Genomic DNA, 17,647 nt, shown 5'->3' with positions numbered 1-17,647 from the left:
ATATGACACAATAGTGTAATGAATATATTACAATTTATAACCGTGAATTTTGTCATCCTAATATGGGTCTAACACAATTATGCACTCGGGCTTCTTAAAAAACTAGCTTTACTGTGGAGTTCCTTTCTTATTTCGACAAATCCGATCTCGTGTTCATCTTGCACTCATGATTTGTGACATTACTATTCTCATCTGTGTTTCTTCATAAGCCGCTTATTCATCCTAAGTTTATAAACCAACAACTTAATAAGGTTAAAGAATGTTTGAAAAACAATACGTTGGCGAGATATTATGTTAGTGTTACAATTTGGCCTGAATACCAACCGTTTGGTAATACAGATGTGGTGAAATGTTATGAATTCATAATAATGATGATTTGTTATTTTTATATTCATTATGTCCTCTAATTTACTAACTAAAATTATTAATAATCTACAACTAAATACTCATTAAATGTAACTATAATTAGGTTAAAAAAGGAAAAATCATAGCTTTAGGAGGAAAAATGAAGTAAGAAAGGAATTAAAATACTCACTAGTTCCTGTAACTATTTAGTCTCAAGTCAATTCATCCCACATCGACCAGAAGAGAAAGTTGCGTCTTGTTTATATGGCAGCGGTCGGAAGTAGTGCTAATCCCTTTGGTGGCATTAGATAAAATTGGAACGATACAAGAAGATTTGCACAGCCCAATACACAACGATGACACTCAAAAGTTGAGAAATTGTCCAAATGTTTTTTCCTTTGATTTCTTCTCTTCTCGCGCGATGATTATTTTTGAAGCGACAGTCAATAGCGGATCTAGAAAACTAATTTCAAGGGGAAGGATGACACACAAAAATCGAGAAATGATCCAAATTTTTTTTCCTTTAATTTCTTCTCTTCTAGTGGATGATTATTTTGAAGCGACAGTCAATGGAGGTGGCGGAAGCCATGGTGAACTGGTGGTGTGTGATTGTGCTGAGCAGAGTCCAGAGAGGCAGAGAGCAGTCGGCTGTGTGCCAGTGTTCACAATATTCGGTCTTTTTTTTTAATTGTTAAACATAAAAGAATTAATTGGGTTATTGAGTTTTTTGATTTGGGCTTTATAATTTAAGTGGGCTTTTGCTGGGTTTAAGTATTAAATTGGTTGGGCTTAAAATCATAGGGGTAACGTTATTTTTTGCCAGAGGTAACGAAACATGAAATCGACCAAAATTTTTTTTTTTTACACTACTCGGTGAAACGTTGAGAGGTAACGGAGGCTACCCCTCCTCCTAAGCTGGTCCGCCACTAGGCTGACAGATATTGCCGTTACAAAATTATTAATGAAAATGGTTTTTGGCGGTTCATATGTCTGATTACATTTCCAGTATTACTTTTGTAGTTCATCTCTTCTGCACATTCTTTTTTTACTTAAATAGGGGGCATTTTAATTTGAAGACGGTATCAGTTTTGAATACTTATGAACTTAGCGGTTTCGGTAGGTTAATCTCATATTTACTGTCTATTATTAGTTTTGCTAGGAATAGTCTGCTTGAGTTCAGTTTCTTATGCTGATACATAATAAAAAGCTACCATAACATTTATATTTACTTGTTTTCTTTAAATACTATCATTTCCAAGTATTACTTCACTGTCTTCTATTCCAATTAACCAAACACCCCCTCAGAATGAACGTAGTATAGATTGTGGGCATGTTTAACATGTTTTATCAATTACACCACACTTTCAGTCTAAACTGCGGTATTTAAAAGCCTTTATCTATCTATTAAACTTTAAAGTATGATCATGCCTATTAGTTTTGTGAAATTTAAAGCTGTTGTATCGAGTTTTTGAGGCTATCGTAACTTGTAACATTTTAGCCAAGAAATTAGCAACGCAGATGATATTATGCTATTGTTTTGATCATTAAGAGTATTACGTTCATAATATAGTCATTGTAACCATATATAACACTTTAGTTATCCATACAAAACTTAAAGCTGGAGAAAACATGTTAGTAGGTCAACTAACACATCCAATATATTTCAACCTTTATTAAGAGTACACAGCTTGGCCTATAAACAATCTGAATTTAATACTAAAGTGATGCAGGAGGTTGTATAAATAATACACTTTTGCGATTTTCAATCTATTTAACACCTGCAACATAGCTAATTATTTTGACCAGACTCGTTTGAGATTAAACATAAATAAATCGGTCAAGTTAAAAAGGACAACGCAAGCTGAGTTGCATTTGCATCAACAGTGAGGTGTTTTTTAAAACCTTAATGCTACCCGAAAAGACTTGTACCAAATGCAAAGCTTCATCTATCCCAAAAACACACAATGCTATTTATAGTGACTGCGGCCATCAGACACTAAATAAAATTATTAAATATAACAATTATCATCATGACTGCGAACAAAAATCAATACATTATTGATCTAAATGTTTAACAAAACTAAATGATAAATCTTTATCATCAAACGAATTAAAAGTTTCGTTTATTAATTTCTAGATTCACTATTTAAAATACTTTTTAACTGATTATAAAAGCCTATAAATTGACTTTAAAACAAAAATATAGGATTTAGTGGTTTAAATTACATTAAACGGAATTGTTTAAGACCTTTATGTCCTTTTGCAAAGGCATGACCGCATAAATGTGCCAGTTTATGCAAGACTTTAAAGGAAAAAAAACATTCAAATTAATCACCGATATATGCAAGGAAAATCAAGAATGAAAATGTATTCAAATTGCTATCATCTGCTCGAATGTTTATACGAGGCAAGGCACTTGAGCTGAATTACAAGTGAGCTTTTACCGAACTAATTACAATCTGCCTGCTTGACTTCTATTTAAAGTGATTTCTGTATCTACCCCAATAATACTCTACCCATAAGTGCAAAATAAAAATGTAACATATTATATCATTTTAAATCATAGCAAAAACATGAAGGGAGTTAATTGGTTTATACATTTCGTCTTTCCATTTTCTCATGGAGGGAGTCGTAACTCGTAAGTCTATATATCATTTGTTGATAAAAAGCATTCGTAATTAATATAACATCTTTATCTGTGTGTCTTCTATACGATATAGTTCTAAGGCTCATAAAGTTTTATCATTGTTAATATGATGAACATTCAAATTGCTTTAGCAGAACAGATTAAGAAGAGAAACAATTTTATAGCAATGGTAATGCAGTAATTACAAGAAGCTTAAGTACATGAATTTAAGAAAATCCAAAAGCTTTATTTAGGAGGAAAAATAAAGTAACAAAACAAGTAAAATACTTTAGATACTGTCAAGTTAGTTTCTCCCACATCGACCAGAAGAGAAACCACCAATTGGTTTATATATCTTAGCTTAGAGTCAAGCTTCGTCCCTTCGGGGACATCCGATAAAATTGGAACGATACAGAGAAGATTAGCATGGCCCCTGCGCAAGGATGACACGCACAAATCGAGAAATGGTCCAAATTTTTTTCTTCCCCCTTTTCACCGCAACACCACCTTCTATTTTTCGTCTTATCAACCTTCAATCTTTACATACTTTGTTGAATCTATGTACACTTTACTTTTATTTTCACATGTATTGGTTATTGTAAATTATGCTAGGAATAGTGTCTGTTTAGTTCAAATTCTTATGTTGATACATAATATATACGCTACCATTACATTACATTACCTTCATATATTTACTACTTGAAACTACAGCTTCCTACTTGTTTGCTGTAAACACTCTCATTTCCAAGTATTGTTGTATGTTTTCCTTCACTGTCTTTAATGTTTTTGGCTTTGTAGCCGGGTCCTTTCTCATGAGCATATTACTAGATATTTAATTCTGTTTGAACTTCAGGGCATTTGGTTCACCGATTCCAATTTCATTTCCTTCCAACGAACCAAACACATTTCTAGTTTAGTTGTGCAGAAAGCATAGATAGATTGGGGCATCTTTAACATGTTTTATCGATTACGCCACACTTTTCAACCTTACTTGTGGCATTGAAATGTTTTTATATATCAAGTAAGCTTTAAATTACGATCATGCCTTATCTTATACAAAATCTAGCCAAGAAATTAGTATCGTAGATGATATTATGCTGTTGTTTTGAACATTAGAGTACTATGTTTATAAAATAGTTATTGTAATCTCAAATCCAAGGCATTAGTTATTTATACAAAACTCAAAAATTGGACAAAACAGTCTGGCCCATGTAAACCATTTTTTATGGTTATCATGAGTTATGCTTATAACTGAATTGGTTATGCATTGATTTTCCACTTGGCTCATTAAAGCTACTATGAATTTCATATTAAGAGACATGAAACATTCACACAGCTTATATTATACACATTACTAAACAGTTTCAAAGTCTAATAAATACAGATGCAAACACATCATTAATTTTTAATAACTTAGAAGTGTATATCATCATCATCTAAAACAACCTTCTGCTTTTTCCATTTGTAGGCTTGCTCCAAGATCTTCAAATTAGACGTTCCCGATTCCTCTGGGAACAAATAATCCATGTATTCCTCGTACCCAGCAGCAGCACCATCAATTTGTCTTCTCTTCTTTAATTTCTTTGGAACCTTAGCACGCACCAAATCAACATCCCCCAACTCACCAAAACCGCTCTCCATATTTAGCCACTCTTCTAGTAGCATTGCCCTCTCTTCTTTAAGCTCGGGGGCCGATGTTTGGTAATAGTTTATTGCATTTTCAAATACTCTCCTGGCACGTTGAATGCAAAGTTTCCTCTGTTCCACAAGATCCTCATTTTCTTCAATACCAGACGCTTCAAACTTTGCAGAACTTATCCAAGTATTTAAATGCTTTGTACGGTCCAAAAGTCTCCCGTACAGTTGTCTTGTTCTTTCAATTTCACCTTCTGATATCTCAAAGTCAATGTATGCCTGCAGAAAATTGAATTTAATAAATATAAGTGAGTTGATTTGTTGTCAAACACCACACTGGTTCAAATTTGTAGCCAATTTCATACAGCTTTTCTAACAATACAGCTTTTATAATCACCCTAAAAACAAACTATACCCCAAACCCAATCTCACATGTCATCCACACACACACACAAATATACACATATTTTCCTAGCATGAAGTATATCATTTATTTTGCAGATTGTGAGACGTCTACATTCAGAATTTTTGTATTTTTGTTTCAAGCCTAACAATGAAGGGAGTAATCTGTTAAACCAAATAAAAGAAACTTTAACAAATGCATGTTTTATGAGACTAAGGATATAATAGAGGCATTTACCTTCCACAACAGCTCTGGCATGTCAAGTGCAGGCTGTGCAATTGCAAACTCAAAAATTGCCTGGGCCCGCTCGGTTTCACTCAAAGATTTCACTCAAAAATTGCAGGCTGTACCGGTACTGAACCGAAGATTTCGGTGCCGGTACCAAAAATTTGTGATTTTCGGGACCGGGACCGGTTGGTACCGATCTGATCCCTAGTCGGAATCGGTTGATGGTGCTCAAGCGGTGGTAGTTGGCTGGCGGTGAGTCAATTGGAGGTGGTTGCGGTGTTCAAGTGGTGTTTTCTGACAACAAATTTGACTTTTCCGGCAAAAACGTTTTAAGGTGGTCTCGCGGATCATTAGGAACAAGTTAAAAAAACCTTGAAATAATATAGATGAAAGGGGTAGATGAATGACCCGTCAATAATTCATACAGCAAGTTAAATCTAAAAACTTAAGTCGGTAGAAGGGGGGAGGGGGGGGGGGAGGAATGTAACATATTACCCCTATCAATCCAACAAAATTCCCATAAAATATAACGATACAAACATGAATGATCACCACATAAACCAACCCAAATTCAATCTATCGCCTTTCTTTCTTGAAATGCAAACAAAAAATAAACACACAAAGAAACGTGTATGAACTCGGATCAAATATCATCATCTTCCCAACGTCTACAAAGAATAGCTCGGAATCATTTGTAAAAACTGTGATCTTGCTAACGCGTCGTTCGAAAACCGACCCAAAACCGCAATTGTAGCAGTATTACTCCCAAATTTCTCAATCCCTCTAGAGATCATACAAGTGTGATTAGCTTCAACAACTACCATTATATCCCCACCTAATAATGGAGATACCGTTTCTGCAATCTGTCGAGTCAATCGTTCTTGAACTTGTAGTTTAAACCCGTGAAAATGCACAATCGACTGCAATAAAGATTTCCCGATCGGGTTTATTTCTTCACCCGACATGTACCCTATATGAACCAACCCGTAAAACGGAAGCAAATGATGTTCACAAAGTGACCATAAAGATAAATTAACCTCGGATCTAACAAGTTTTTTATTATTATTACCAAGCCCAATGGGCCTCAACGAGATAGTGGCAAGCCCGTTAAGCTTCATCTCCAAGTTTGAATCTTTAAAGTTCAGAAGCCATTTTATAAACCGACTAGGCGTACCCACAAGATCTTTTCTACATGGGTCTTGACCCAACGACCTTAAAATTGACGCAACGGCTATCTCCATGTCAGGATTACCACTAGGTCCCACTTTCTGGGACCGTGACGGGCACCAAGAATCTTTTAATGAGTTTCTTGAACGAATATTATCTAAACTTATGCCTCGACATCTTAAAAGCCCAAAAAAGTCAATCCAGTTGACCGAATCTTTATCTTCAAAAGTACCCAAACCCGACCCGACTATAGTTTTGGCAAATCTTTTGTGGTTTGACTCGAGAATAGCCAACTGGAAATTGGGGAAATGAATGTGTGAGCATTGAAGAACAACCGCAACACCGGTTGGGTTAATTCCGTGATGTAAACCGAAGCAAATATCATCTGCTAAATGTTGTGGGTCTTGGAAACGTCTGGCGAAAATATCAGCGACCCGAGAGAGTTTGCTAAGGCCCACAACCCGTTGACTGGATGGAATGTAGCCCACATGGCATTTAACCTGGAATGGGAGTAAACAAGACTCACAGTATGAGAAGAGATCAATATCTCTAACGAGAACAAGCCCGCCATCTCCTCCAGCTAGCCCGGTTCCATTTTCTACACCAACTTCCGGGAATAATGCACCTTGGACTATATCTTTAACGTTCTGTTTGTATCCTGCAAAAGCCCAAAACGACACAAATTTTTAAATCGTTATATGAACAATCAATGTGTGAAGCGATTATAATGGTTATAGCATTCTAATATTAATCCAATCTTTTATTGAAGATGACCTAGGAGGATTTTGACTTCTGACATTAGAACACACTTTGATAACTTTCGACCCATTTGGCTGGCTTCTTATTTAGCTACTTGCCTATTTATTTACTTTACCACTTTGCCCCGTTAGATATACTAAGATAAACCCATTCATAAGTAAACGGGTCAAAATCCTGCCTCCAGGTAAACATCTAAAGAAGCCTCAGAACAAGAACTTTTGCATGAATAAAAAACATGCAAGATCTGGCTGAATTAGCTAAAAATATACATTGAATGACTTTTGCTCCATTTAACTAGCTTCCTATTTAACTTTCAGCCTGTTTAACCAGCTGCCTGTTTTAGCTATTTATTTATTTTACCACTTTGCATAGGTCAAACATGTCAAGTCAAAAACCTATTTGTGCATCAAGTTTAAATCTCTTTATGAACACGAACACTTAATGTGTTAAGTGATTATAACGGTCATAGTATTCGAATAATAATAATTCAATCCTTCATTAAAATGATCTACGAGACTTTTAACATTAAAACTTAAAACACGCTTTGTATGACTTTCGACCCATTTAGCTGGTTTCCTATTTAGATTCATTTTACCATTTTGACCCGTTAGAGGTAACGCACACCAGGATCAACCCATTTATAAGTTAACGGGTCAAAATCCCACCTAGAGATCAACATCTAAAGAAACCACATCAAATCAAAGCGGGTACTTTTGCATGTACCGGTGAAATAAACACGCCAGATCTGACCTTCGACGACTTGTTCAACTAACTTCCTACTTGGCAAGCACTTTTAACATCCACCTAACTTACAATTACACTAACTAACTACCACTAACCTACAATCAACGGATTGCCAATTCTTTAAGCAAACCACTATCAGAACATCATATTCCAATTCTCAAAATTCAAATCAAATTCAACCAAATCAACATCAATAAAACCATCCAAACACATAATTCAACACAAACAAAAAGATTACCTTTCGTCCCTTCTCGAAGCGCTTTCGCAACCCGAAGAGGCGTCTTTCGAAGGCCTTCTCTGTTAACATCTTCCCCCAAACCCTGCAGCAAAACCTTGACAGCATCTTCAATAGCCACAGTCTCTGGTTCATGCTCAAAATCATCAAGCTTCACACCATTTTCAAGAACCACACAGTAGTGACCCTCATCTAAAGCTCCCATTGAAAGAAACAGAAACCCTAATCAAGATTCAATTTTTTCAATCAAAGTCTTCACCTTTTTGAATCAAGATTGAATCTTTTAATCAAAAAGATCCCTAATTTGAGAAGCCCAGATGGGAAAATAGCAAATTTGATTGTTTTGGTTAATATTTTAATGAATTGAATAGATAAAGGAAAAGTGGCCACTGGTTTAGAGATATGGGAGATGGGGCAGAGAAAATGTATGCAATTTGTGTGAATTATATAGAGATGAAAGGAGGGTATGTATGTGTGTGTGTATGTATTGGATTATTATTATTAATAATATTAAATTAATAATAAAATAAAAATGAAGAAATAATAATAATAATAGATCCAATCCCAACCTTGGATCTTTGAGGTTGTTGATGAATTAGGGTTATCGGCGGCTGTGTCCTTTTGGGGTGGGCCCAGGATGCAAGATCTGGGTAGGAAAGCTACCTTTGTCAACTGTTACACACACGTTAAGGTGTGGAAATGATATATAGATACATGGGTGTGTATGTATTGGTTTGGTGGTGGTGGTCAAGTAGGGTTTATAGGACTCACCAACCGTCTGTTGGGTCGGGTCGGGTCGGGTCGGGTCGGGTCGGTCAAGAATATGGTGACATCATGACTCCACCAACCCACCATGGGATGGAAATGGACTTTTTTTCGTTGAAAGTTGGAATATTTTATATCCCTATGATTGCAGATCTCAAAAACGCACAATAATAAATGTGTTCTTAGACAAAATCAAAACTACTTGTGAAAAGCATACAACTTCACAATGAGAGTGATTGGCTTGAGATCTTAGTCTCAGGTTCGAGACTTAACTCAAGGGGTTTTCCTACAACAGTGGATTTCTTTTTTAATAGAGTTTATGGATGAGACAGGTTTGTAGCGTTAAAAACAGTATTAACGGATGACAACCCGTCTTAGGAGGACTCACTCGGGTAATTGGAGCAGTTCATGGATTAGTAAGGTCTGCAACGCCAACATCAGTATTAGTGGTTGACATCTCGTACCAGGAACACTTACTCGAGGTAATTGGAGTAGCTCCAAACGTTTGTTAAAAAAAGATCATTTGTTAAACTACGTGACTATGGGAGGGATGACATCTAGACTCTATGACCACGACACAACATATTGTGGATCTGTCGTGTGAGAATGAGTTGTCACCTTGTTGGTAGGCTCACATCAAACAATTTCACCTCAGTTAACAATACGAGCAACCAGTGATCTTTTGGTATATGCAATTTATAGTTCATACAAAAACAAGGATTCCAATACCACTTCAAGATTGGATCTGTGTGTTCCTAATACACCTCACATGCGTAAACCGCATACAAGTAAACAGTATTTCGATTCTGAGATCACCAATTCCACATTTCATTAACACCAAAGGTATGGAATGAGTCAATCATCCACTTTGGTATTTTATTGAACAAAAACGGTGATATTGTTCCTCCATAATAGATATAAACAAGCGTTTTGTTCGGGTGGAGGACGGATACAAAACAAATATGAACCAACATATGTTGGTAATTCAAAAGGGACACGATATGAACCTCGTGTAAAGCCAACTATTTTCATGTGAGTTGGGATTTTTGAAAAAAAAAATATTATGATCTACGGATAACCCTTCGATAAGAATTACGGGGCAAACTCTTGAGAATCAAACCTTTGAAAAAGCCAGGTGGAGACGTTAATTGGCCACTTATCACCAGTAGTTACTAGACCGCCTTAGATATGGACATATCAATTTAGTATGGATTTTTATATTTCCGTCTGTAATTTTCCACTGGCACTTTCCAACGGCTTTATATGCGTCGGTGAAAGCCCAACTTTCTTATAGTGTGTGCATCAATACTCATTTTGACAACTATTTGTAGTTTGCAAGTTTATGTTTGTGTTTAAATTCAGTTTGGCGTTACTTCCCGCAGTAAAGCGGTATCGAGTTCTCCTAATACAGGTATACGTAACAACAAAACCAAAAAAAAAGAAAAACAAATGGCTTTTTTCATATACAAGCAGATTTTGAGAGCATTTCATCAAAGTATATATTCAGTGAGTTTTAAGGATATTATTACATCCATTTGGCCCGACAAAATAGCTCCTTATTCCCTACCATTAGGTCAGGTCAAATCAGGACTAATCAAGTTGCCCACTCCCTCCTCTTATTCAACCCCAAACGACCCACCCATGTTCACCCATGGACCATCGCCATCAATTTTTTTAAAAACCACTCTTTTACTTGTACCGGATTTGATTAAAAAATGGTATAACTAGTTGAACCGGGATGTATCGGGAGGTTCAACTGGGTTTAATAGTTTACCATGTAATTTTATATGAATACAACTTTAACTCAAAAAATAACTCACAAGTACATTAAATAAACATCACACATGAACAATAATCGAGTCAAATAGAAAGTTTATAGATATATGACATTAATCATTTACAAAAGATGTAAAACCAACATTGCATTTGCAGGATACAAAATTTGTGATTAATAAATCATTGTTTACTATGTTTACTCATTTCAGATTTATCCGTTAGGTTAAAAGTCATTTTTTCAAAATACAGGCCACAAAAAAATATCAAAAATATCTTGAGTTTAAAACCAGTATTTTTTTTAAAGATCGGCGGTACGATATTTTAGCAAACCGCCTAAAATACCAGGCTCTAAATACCGGTTACCTTACCAAAATCCGGTATAACCGGTTCAACCGGCCGGTACATACCGGTTTTTAAAACATTGATCACAATTCCAAGTTCTATTCACACATATGCTATATCACAAAAGGAAAATTAACTTCATAAGTCGTAACATGCAAAAGATAATAAATTTCATAAAGTGAGAACACATTAAGAAAGTTAAGTGCTTTTACCTAGACATGAGCCATTTGAGTGACTTCAACATAATTGGGAACACTTTGATGCTGTCATGTATATTTTTTTTACCATAAAAGAATGTTGTTAGATGATTAGAAAACTAAATTAAACAACTCCATTAAGTAAACTAAATATATCCAAAGCGAAAAATATTGAGATCCAGTTTTAACATGATAGATAAAAGTGAAGTGAACACGTGACAAATTTAAATTAAGATAAAAGACGGACATTGCGAGTTTGACAAGCGTTTGGGAGTATAATTCGATTTCGAAGGCCTTTTCCTTTTTATCTTTTAGGATTCCGTCAAATAAAGAACAAAGCCTAAAGTAAAATGCAAACCGCAAACAACTAACTAGTGAAGTTGATAGTAACTTCCATATTTTCTTTTGTGGCTACTGCACTCAAATAATGGCATTGAATCCATCAATTGAAAGAAACTGCGTCGGGTCTTCAAAGATTGCTAAACATACAGGACTGCTGAAATCAAAGCAAGTCGGTGAGCTTGAGATCCAAACAATTGCGTTTTAACGTTTGAATTAACAAGTCCGTCCAGTTTAAAACCAGGAACCAACCTATCACCCTTAATATTTCTATATAATTATCATTAGTAAAATATGTATTTACCGATTTACGTATATATATTATAATCATAAAACAGTTTTATCATTTTAAACGTTTTGATAGAAACTAATTCAACCTTTTTTTTATAAAACAAAAATAAAAAATAGTTTCAAACAACCGGCTGACCATCTAACCTGGCTAGTTTGGTTTGTTGCTTCTCGAAACCATGGATACAGGTTTGAACAGTTTCCATAAAAGATGAGCAAATTCGGTACTGATACCGGTACCGAAATCGGTACCAAAAGTTTTGAGTTTCAATATCGGTAGTTCCCGAATTTTTTACCTTCAATACCGAAGTTTTCGGTACCGGTACCAAAAATTTGCGATTTTCGGGACCGGGATTTTCGGTACCGTACCGGTACCGATCTCATCCTAATAAAAGTGTCCAGACCGCAACTATTAATTCAATTTCTATAACATTCTATTCCAATTATTTTGTAAACTTGAAGCCGCGCCATCTTATAGCCTCAAAACGCTTTCAAAATTAACACAAACTCGTATACCTCGGTTCATGAGTTTGGGACCGAACTGTTTACGAACCATATCAGATGGTTAAAACTGATCCATTTAAGGTTTACCAACCTTAACTAGGGCTTCGAGTTGCTCCAAACGAAAGCTAGAATCCAATAGTACTCAATTCTTTGATTTGATTCCAAATCAAACACTGTAAATTGTGTTTCTTTTTTGCTTTTGAATCAATGATCATGACAACAATTTTGTTTCAACAACAAAATTAACGCTACAACTTCGAGTACTCGGCCATTAAAGCGGGCATGGTAACCATTTTAATAAAGGTTACATATAAAAGTGTAGCTTGTAATCTATATTCTTGTGGGTAGTTTGTGCATGGCAGCATTCACTCTCTCATCAGTTATCATTTTGTGAGTATCATAAAAATCCAGTATTTCCATTGCTATGTTCTTCACCTGTTAAACAAATAATCAAAAACATCATAATTGCAACAGAAAAAGCCCCGTACAAGTGTTTGAACATATTTGAGTAGGGGTGTCAATCGTGTTGGGTTGGTAGGTTGAATTATTCGGCCTGAACACGCACCATGTTTTTACTCGTGTCAAAAGCATCGACCCTAACCCAAACACGACCCATTTAACCATTTGTCTAAAAGTGTCAAAGCAGGTTGGCAAAACAAGACGTCAGAGCATGCTTAATCAGGCTGTTGGGTTGTAAAAAAATGAGTTAAATGGGTCTTAAACAAGTTAATGAGTCGACCTGTTTAACTAAGCAAGTTAGCAGGTTGACCCGTTTAACCAAGCGGAGTAAACTAGTCAACCTGAAAACGATCTGTTTAGGCCTGTGAACAAACCGAACAGTGAACCGTCCGGCGGGAAGTTAATTTATGTTCGCTTATTTAGTGAACGAACAACATGAACACACGGGTGGGTCGTTCATTCATTTATATTCGTGAACGTCGGTTTATGTTCAATCATTTACGCTCATATATGTTCGTTCCTTTATGCTCTTTTATGTTCGTTAGTTTACGTGTGTTTAGGTTCGTTTGTTTGTATATTCAGTTAAATGTTTTAGACCACAACTTAATCTCGGTTCTGCGTGTTCATCTACGTTCAGTTAATTCCGTTCTTTGGTGTTCGTTTACATTCATGAACCGTTTGTTTATACTATTAACACATGAACTCAAACACAATCATTTTCTTAACAAATGAACACGAGCATATACCGTTCGTTTTCGTTCGGTTCATTTACAAACATATAACAGTTTCAATTAGGCATCTCAACCTAGACACGGCCCGTTCTATAAACGGGTTTGATACACCAACCCGAATCCTGATCATTTTCCTGTCGTATCAGAAATTGCAGCCGCTATATTTGACCCGTTCAACTCGTTTCATTTTTAGCTATGTACTTTAGTTTACAATTTTACCCCTTGACTTACAATATTCATGTCGACCCGTAGATCTTCAAACCAAGCTGTATTATCTTTCTCCTTGAGCACACTAGCTACATAAATGCAGGCTAACCCAATCAAATGTGGCGGGTGTATGAGAATTAGATCCATCTTATAGGTGTCATTCACAAGTCCCCTAAACAACTCATTCGAAAAACTTAAATTAGAATTGTATAAAGATGAAATTTTGCTACAAAAGTCAATTTGTTTGTAAAAAGTCAAACTAGCTGGTGACCAAGCTCTTACCAGGTCAACTGTGTTGCATCACTCATACCAGCATCATGAACCAACCTGTTCAACTCAAATGAGCACCTTATGTTATAACGAGATACTCGTTTACTTTTTGAACGGGTCAAATTGGGTTTGTTTTATCTCAAACAGGTAAGAAGAAGAAGTTTAGCGAAAAAGAAAAGAGGGCCAAATATGTAACCTCCTAAGGTGACAATGCCATTTTGTAGTCATTATTAAAAAAATGAACCGCATCAGCTATATATAAACATATAGAGTAAATTACACAAATGGTACCATGATTTGGGGTAAGTTACGGATCTGGTCTCTACTCTCTAAGCTTTAAATTTTACAGATTTGTTTCTTAGCTGCAATGTTTGCATTCAAACATGGTCCAAACGTTTAACAGTGTTAACTTCATCCGTTAAAGTCAAAGGCAATTTGTCAAATGCCCCTAACTTTAACTGAGAAAGTTAACAATGTTAGGCTCATGAACCATGGATGAAAGCAAACATTGTGGTTACTGGTTAGTGACCAAATCTGTAGAACTTAAAGCTTAGGAACCAATCCATAACTTACCCCAAACCACAGGGATTGTCTGTGTAATTTACTCTAAGTCAAAACTAACTGGTATAAGTTGTAAAGAAATACATACTGAGGCAATGCATGATAAGGATGAAAAACAATAAGGTAATAGTTTAACGCTTCCAATATTTTCATTTCCATTTCAAGTATTTCCTTAATTTCACACCGGTACTTTTCATCTGGATCTGCAAACAAGGATGCCATGTTATTAATCCGTTAATTAGGACAAAAAAAATTCTTTTTGAATTTAACAAAAAGTGTTACTTGTTTTCTTAATGTAGAATACAAGAAGTCTTGCTTGCACCGTGCTTTCTTCAGATTTTGATGCCAAATACAAGCAAGATGGTGCCAGTAGACGCGGGTCAAATTCGGTCATACTTTTCCTAAAAGTCCATATAGCATACACTTAGCAAAATTTTCATTATAAATAGCTGTGAAAAAAAGAAGTAGATCATGAATGTGTGTACAAGCACTGAATCTCTAACATGAAGAAAGTAGAGGTGGCAATCAAGACCCATTTTCTTATATATAATAGGTTAAATTCGTAGAATATAACAAATCAACTTAAAGGCAGACAGGAAAAATTGGTTCAACAAATGAAATTATATCATTAAGTGTATTTTTAACCACTAAGTGTATATTTAACTAATAAAACCATAATTGTCGCTCTGTGCCTCAAGACCCTAAATATTCAACTCGTGACTCAACTCATTAGAGTCAAGATAATAAGGAATATATGTATATGTATATGTATGTATAAACACATGTAAAAGCAAAGTATAAGTATAATCTTTTATTTAATCTATAATTATATAAGATTGTCAAGTATAATGTGTTTGCGCTTTGCTGCAAAGAAATCTGTTGTTATCCAGAAAAACTAATTCATTGATAAAGCATCTGAAATAGCATACTTACCTTGTATATACACGTCTCATATATGTTACAGCAGTCGCCACAACCCTGAAATAGACAAATAGTAACCAATGCAATGAGAATTCATCATTAGAACATAACAAATAAAGTATTTGAGAAACCGTATGAGCTTCATTGTAAGATGTTCATGAGTATACTTTATTTATTCCCTTAAATTACAAACCTTTACCCAAAAGTCCAAAACAAGAAGTTTTAAGAGTGGATTAAAGTTTTCATGACTGACTAACTTATATAGAAAAATAAATTATTTAAAACAAGAAAACTCGAGGCTAACCTTTGCCTCACTTTCACATTTTGAGCCAATCTCGCAATGTCTGGAATGAAAAAACAAAACGAGAAGACATACAGGATTAAAAAGCTATTTACAAGATATTTTACAACCAATCTAATATAATGTAATAAGCTTTGTAAAGCCCTTATGTTAAAGGTAAAAATAAGTGTAATCATGGTAAATGCACAAATTATAATAACTAACTTCTGCAATCACCATGCAAATCCTTACAAATTGGTATATAATCATAGGGTTAAGTTATCCTAAACAGTTTCCTAAATCTAGGAAGGGTACAAAGACACAATGGAACGTAAAATATAACACAATGCTGATTATATAGCACAATGTCGAGAAAAAAAGACACAATGACAAAATAAACAAAAAAACACAATGATAAATAAAAAGACACAATAATTTGAACAAAAATTCTAAAATCTACAAGCTAGAAATCGAATAGCGAAAACCTAAAATCTAATATCGTAGAGTTCACCGAGACAGTTCCAATGCCGCTGGTTTGAGTTTAATCGGAGTCCGTTTGATACCCTTCCTACGACTTCCTACTTTTAGAAGCCTATGTATTTTTGAACCCAACCCTATTATCATATTCTTAAACACTAACTCAATCTCAATAGTTCTATAACAAATAGATACAAAACAATTCATCTATGTAGATAATGCAGAAAACATCGGATATCGGTCAAGGACTGATATTTGAGATACCCATTATCGCGGTGGGATATCGCCTGTTAGTAATTTTAATATCATGCAGAATTTATATACATAGCAATTTAACACTAACAATTCAGTATACTCTCCTACTACCATTAACAAATTAACCTTTTGCAACTTACAAAACACTAACAACTGTAGCAAGTAGGAACTGATTTAAGACTTAAATGTTAAAACGCTAACATTAAACACTAAAAATTGGCAATTAAGACTTAAAAAACTGATAACGGGAAAATCAGTGATATATCGGTCAAATATCGGCATCAATAACACCAAACTAGCAATGCAAATAGATCAATAATAACTAATAAACACATAATAATCAAACAGGTTATACATAAATTTAAAGGCAGATAGATACATAATTACATACAATTAGTCATATGCAATTTAATCAATTTGAAATCATCAAGTGTGACTCCTCTCTGCTTATCAAAATTATGCACCACATCCACTTCCTGCTGGTCTAATAATTCCTTGCTGCACACGAAACATAATAATTATTAATTAGTGTTTATTATTATTATTCGTTCAAATTACAGCCTAATGGTGCGATTAAACGGAATCGAACGGATGTGAGTGTGAGACAGGATGATCGGAAGCTTACTAGTGCGTTGATGTCCAGAAATTAGTCGCCATTGTTGGTTGTTTGTTGTGAAGAAAATGAAGTTGCAGAATGAAATCGGAGGTTATTGGAATTGAGGTTTGGGCTGTTTGATTGGGCTTAAGGTTTTTGGTTTGAATCTGGATTATTGTGTATTAATATTGACCTATATCTCTTCTCTATATGGGTGCACACAGCACAAATAGGCTTTTTCTAACGCTCGGTTTTAAGTATGGAACCGGATTTGGATATGACTGTACTAGTAGTTAACCAGCGCGATGCTGCGGAGATGATAGTTTGAACAAAATTTATATCGAAACGCCAATAAAAATAAACATGTCGCAACGATAAGTTTGGTTTTTTAAAAATCTTAAATATATATAAACGAAACCTCCCTAAATTCTCTCAAGCCACCAGATTTCTTTATTTGTTAACAAAAACTTCTCATGCATTTGACCCGAATTGACGGGTATAGGTCTCATCAAACTCAGATAGCTCTTAAAAGAGTTAT

At 35.0% G+C, this 17,647-nt stretch overlaps 2 protein-coding genes and 2 non-coding genes across 5 annotated transcripts; 2 read left to right on the top strand and 2 right to left on the bottom strand.

Moving 5' to 3' along the window:
* The first annotated feature begins 630 nt into the window (after positions 1-630).
* LOC143611808 (U6 spliceosomal RNA) lies at positions 631-737 on the top strand. Its single transcript, XR_013149837.1, has one exon. It is a non-coding gene; the product is annotated as a U6 spliceosomal RNA (small nuclear RNA).
* Positions 738-3,347: 2,610 nt separating this feature from the next.
* Positions 3,348-3,450, top strand: LOC143611807 (U6 spliceosomal RNA). Its single transcript, XR_013149836.1, has one exon. It is a non-coding gene; the product is annotated as a U6 spliceosomal RNA (small nuclear RNA).
* Positions 3,451-5,738: 2,288 nt separating this feature from the next.
* LOC143611802 (GTP cyclohydrolase 1-like) lies at positions 5,739-8,540 on the bottom strand. Its single transcript, XM_077085942.1, has 2 exons — positions 8,146-8,540; positions 5,739-7,062 (listed from the first exon to the last, which is right to left on the bottom strand). The coding sequence occupies exons 1-2, from the start codon at positions 8,345-8,347 to the stop codon at positions 5,906-5,908; spliced, it is 1,359 nt and encodes a 452-aa protein (XP_076942057.1). The 5' UTR covers positions 8,348-8,540; the 3' UTR covers positions 5,739-5,905.
* Positions 8,541-12,461: 3,921 nt separating this feature from the next.
* LOC143611803 (cyclin-C1-2-like) lies at positions 12,462-17,242 on the bottom strand. Of its 2 annotated transcripts, XM_077085943.1 has the most exons (9): positions 17,140-17,242; positions 16,906-17,012; positions 15,807-15,846; positions 15,515-15,559; positions 14,864-14,982; positions 14,670-14,784; positions 14,033-14,077; positions 13,775-13,922; positions 12,462-12,788 (listed from the first exon to the last, which is right to left on the bottom strand). In XM_077085943.1, exons 1-9 carry the CDS (start codon positions 17,169-17,171, stop codon positions 12,684-12,686), a joined length of 756 nt encoding a protein of 251 aa, XP_076942058.1. In that variant the 5' UTR covers positions 17,172-17,242; the 3' UTR covers positions 12,462-12,683. The 2 variants fall into 2 exon arrangements, with proteins under 2 accessions (XP_076942058.1, XP_076942059.1); XM_077085944.1 differs by lacking the exon at positions 17,140-17,242 and having other exon boundaries at positions 16,894-16,993.
* Between the last annotated feature and the right edge of the window lie 405 nt (positions 17,243-17,647).

The sequence above is a fragment of the Bidens hawaiensis genome, unplaced genomic scaffold (assembly GCF_021521415.1).
Source record: "Bidens hawaiensis isolate Kalapana, Puna unplaced genomic scaffold, B.hawaiensis_p1.1 tig00032390_1, whole genome shotgun sequence".
Lineage (NCBI taxonomy): Eukaryota > Viridiplantae > Streptophyta > Magnoliopsida > Asterales > Asteraceae > Bidens > Bidens hawaiensis.
Note: the sequence above shows the minus strand (reverse complement) of the source record. Positions and strands in the feature narration are given on the sequence as shown.

What these genes read in the sequence shown, in the direction of transcription:
- LOC143611802 (XM_077085942.1), bottom strand. Translation starts at nt 8,347, where the DNA reads ATGGGAGCTTTAGATGAGGGTCACTACTGTGTGGTTCTTGAAAATGGT. An exon ending in GCTTCGAGAAGGGACGAAAG is followed by an intron (nt 7,063 to 8,145) that starts GTAATCTTTTTG and finishes GGGCTTTTGCAG; the next exon opens with GATACAAACAGAACGTTAAA.
- LOC143611803 (XM_077085943.1), bottom strand. Translation starts at nt 17,171, where the DNA reads ATGGCGACTAATTTCTGGACATCAACGCACTA. An exon ending in ATGAGACGTGTATATACAAG is followed by an intron (nt 14,983 to 15,514) that starts GTAAGTATGCTA and finishes ATGGACTTTTAG; the next exon opens with GAAAAGTATGACCGAATTTG. An exon ending in GATGCAACACAGTTGACCTG is followed by an intron (nt 13,923 to 14,032) that starts GTAAGAGCTTGG and finishes TGAGTTGTTTAG; the next exon opens with GGGACTTGTGAATGACACCT.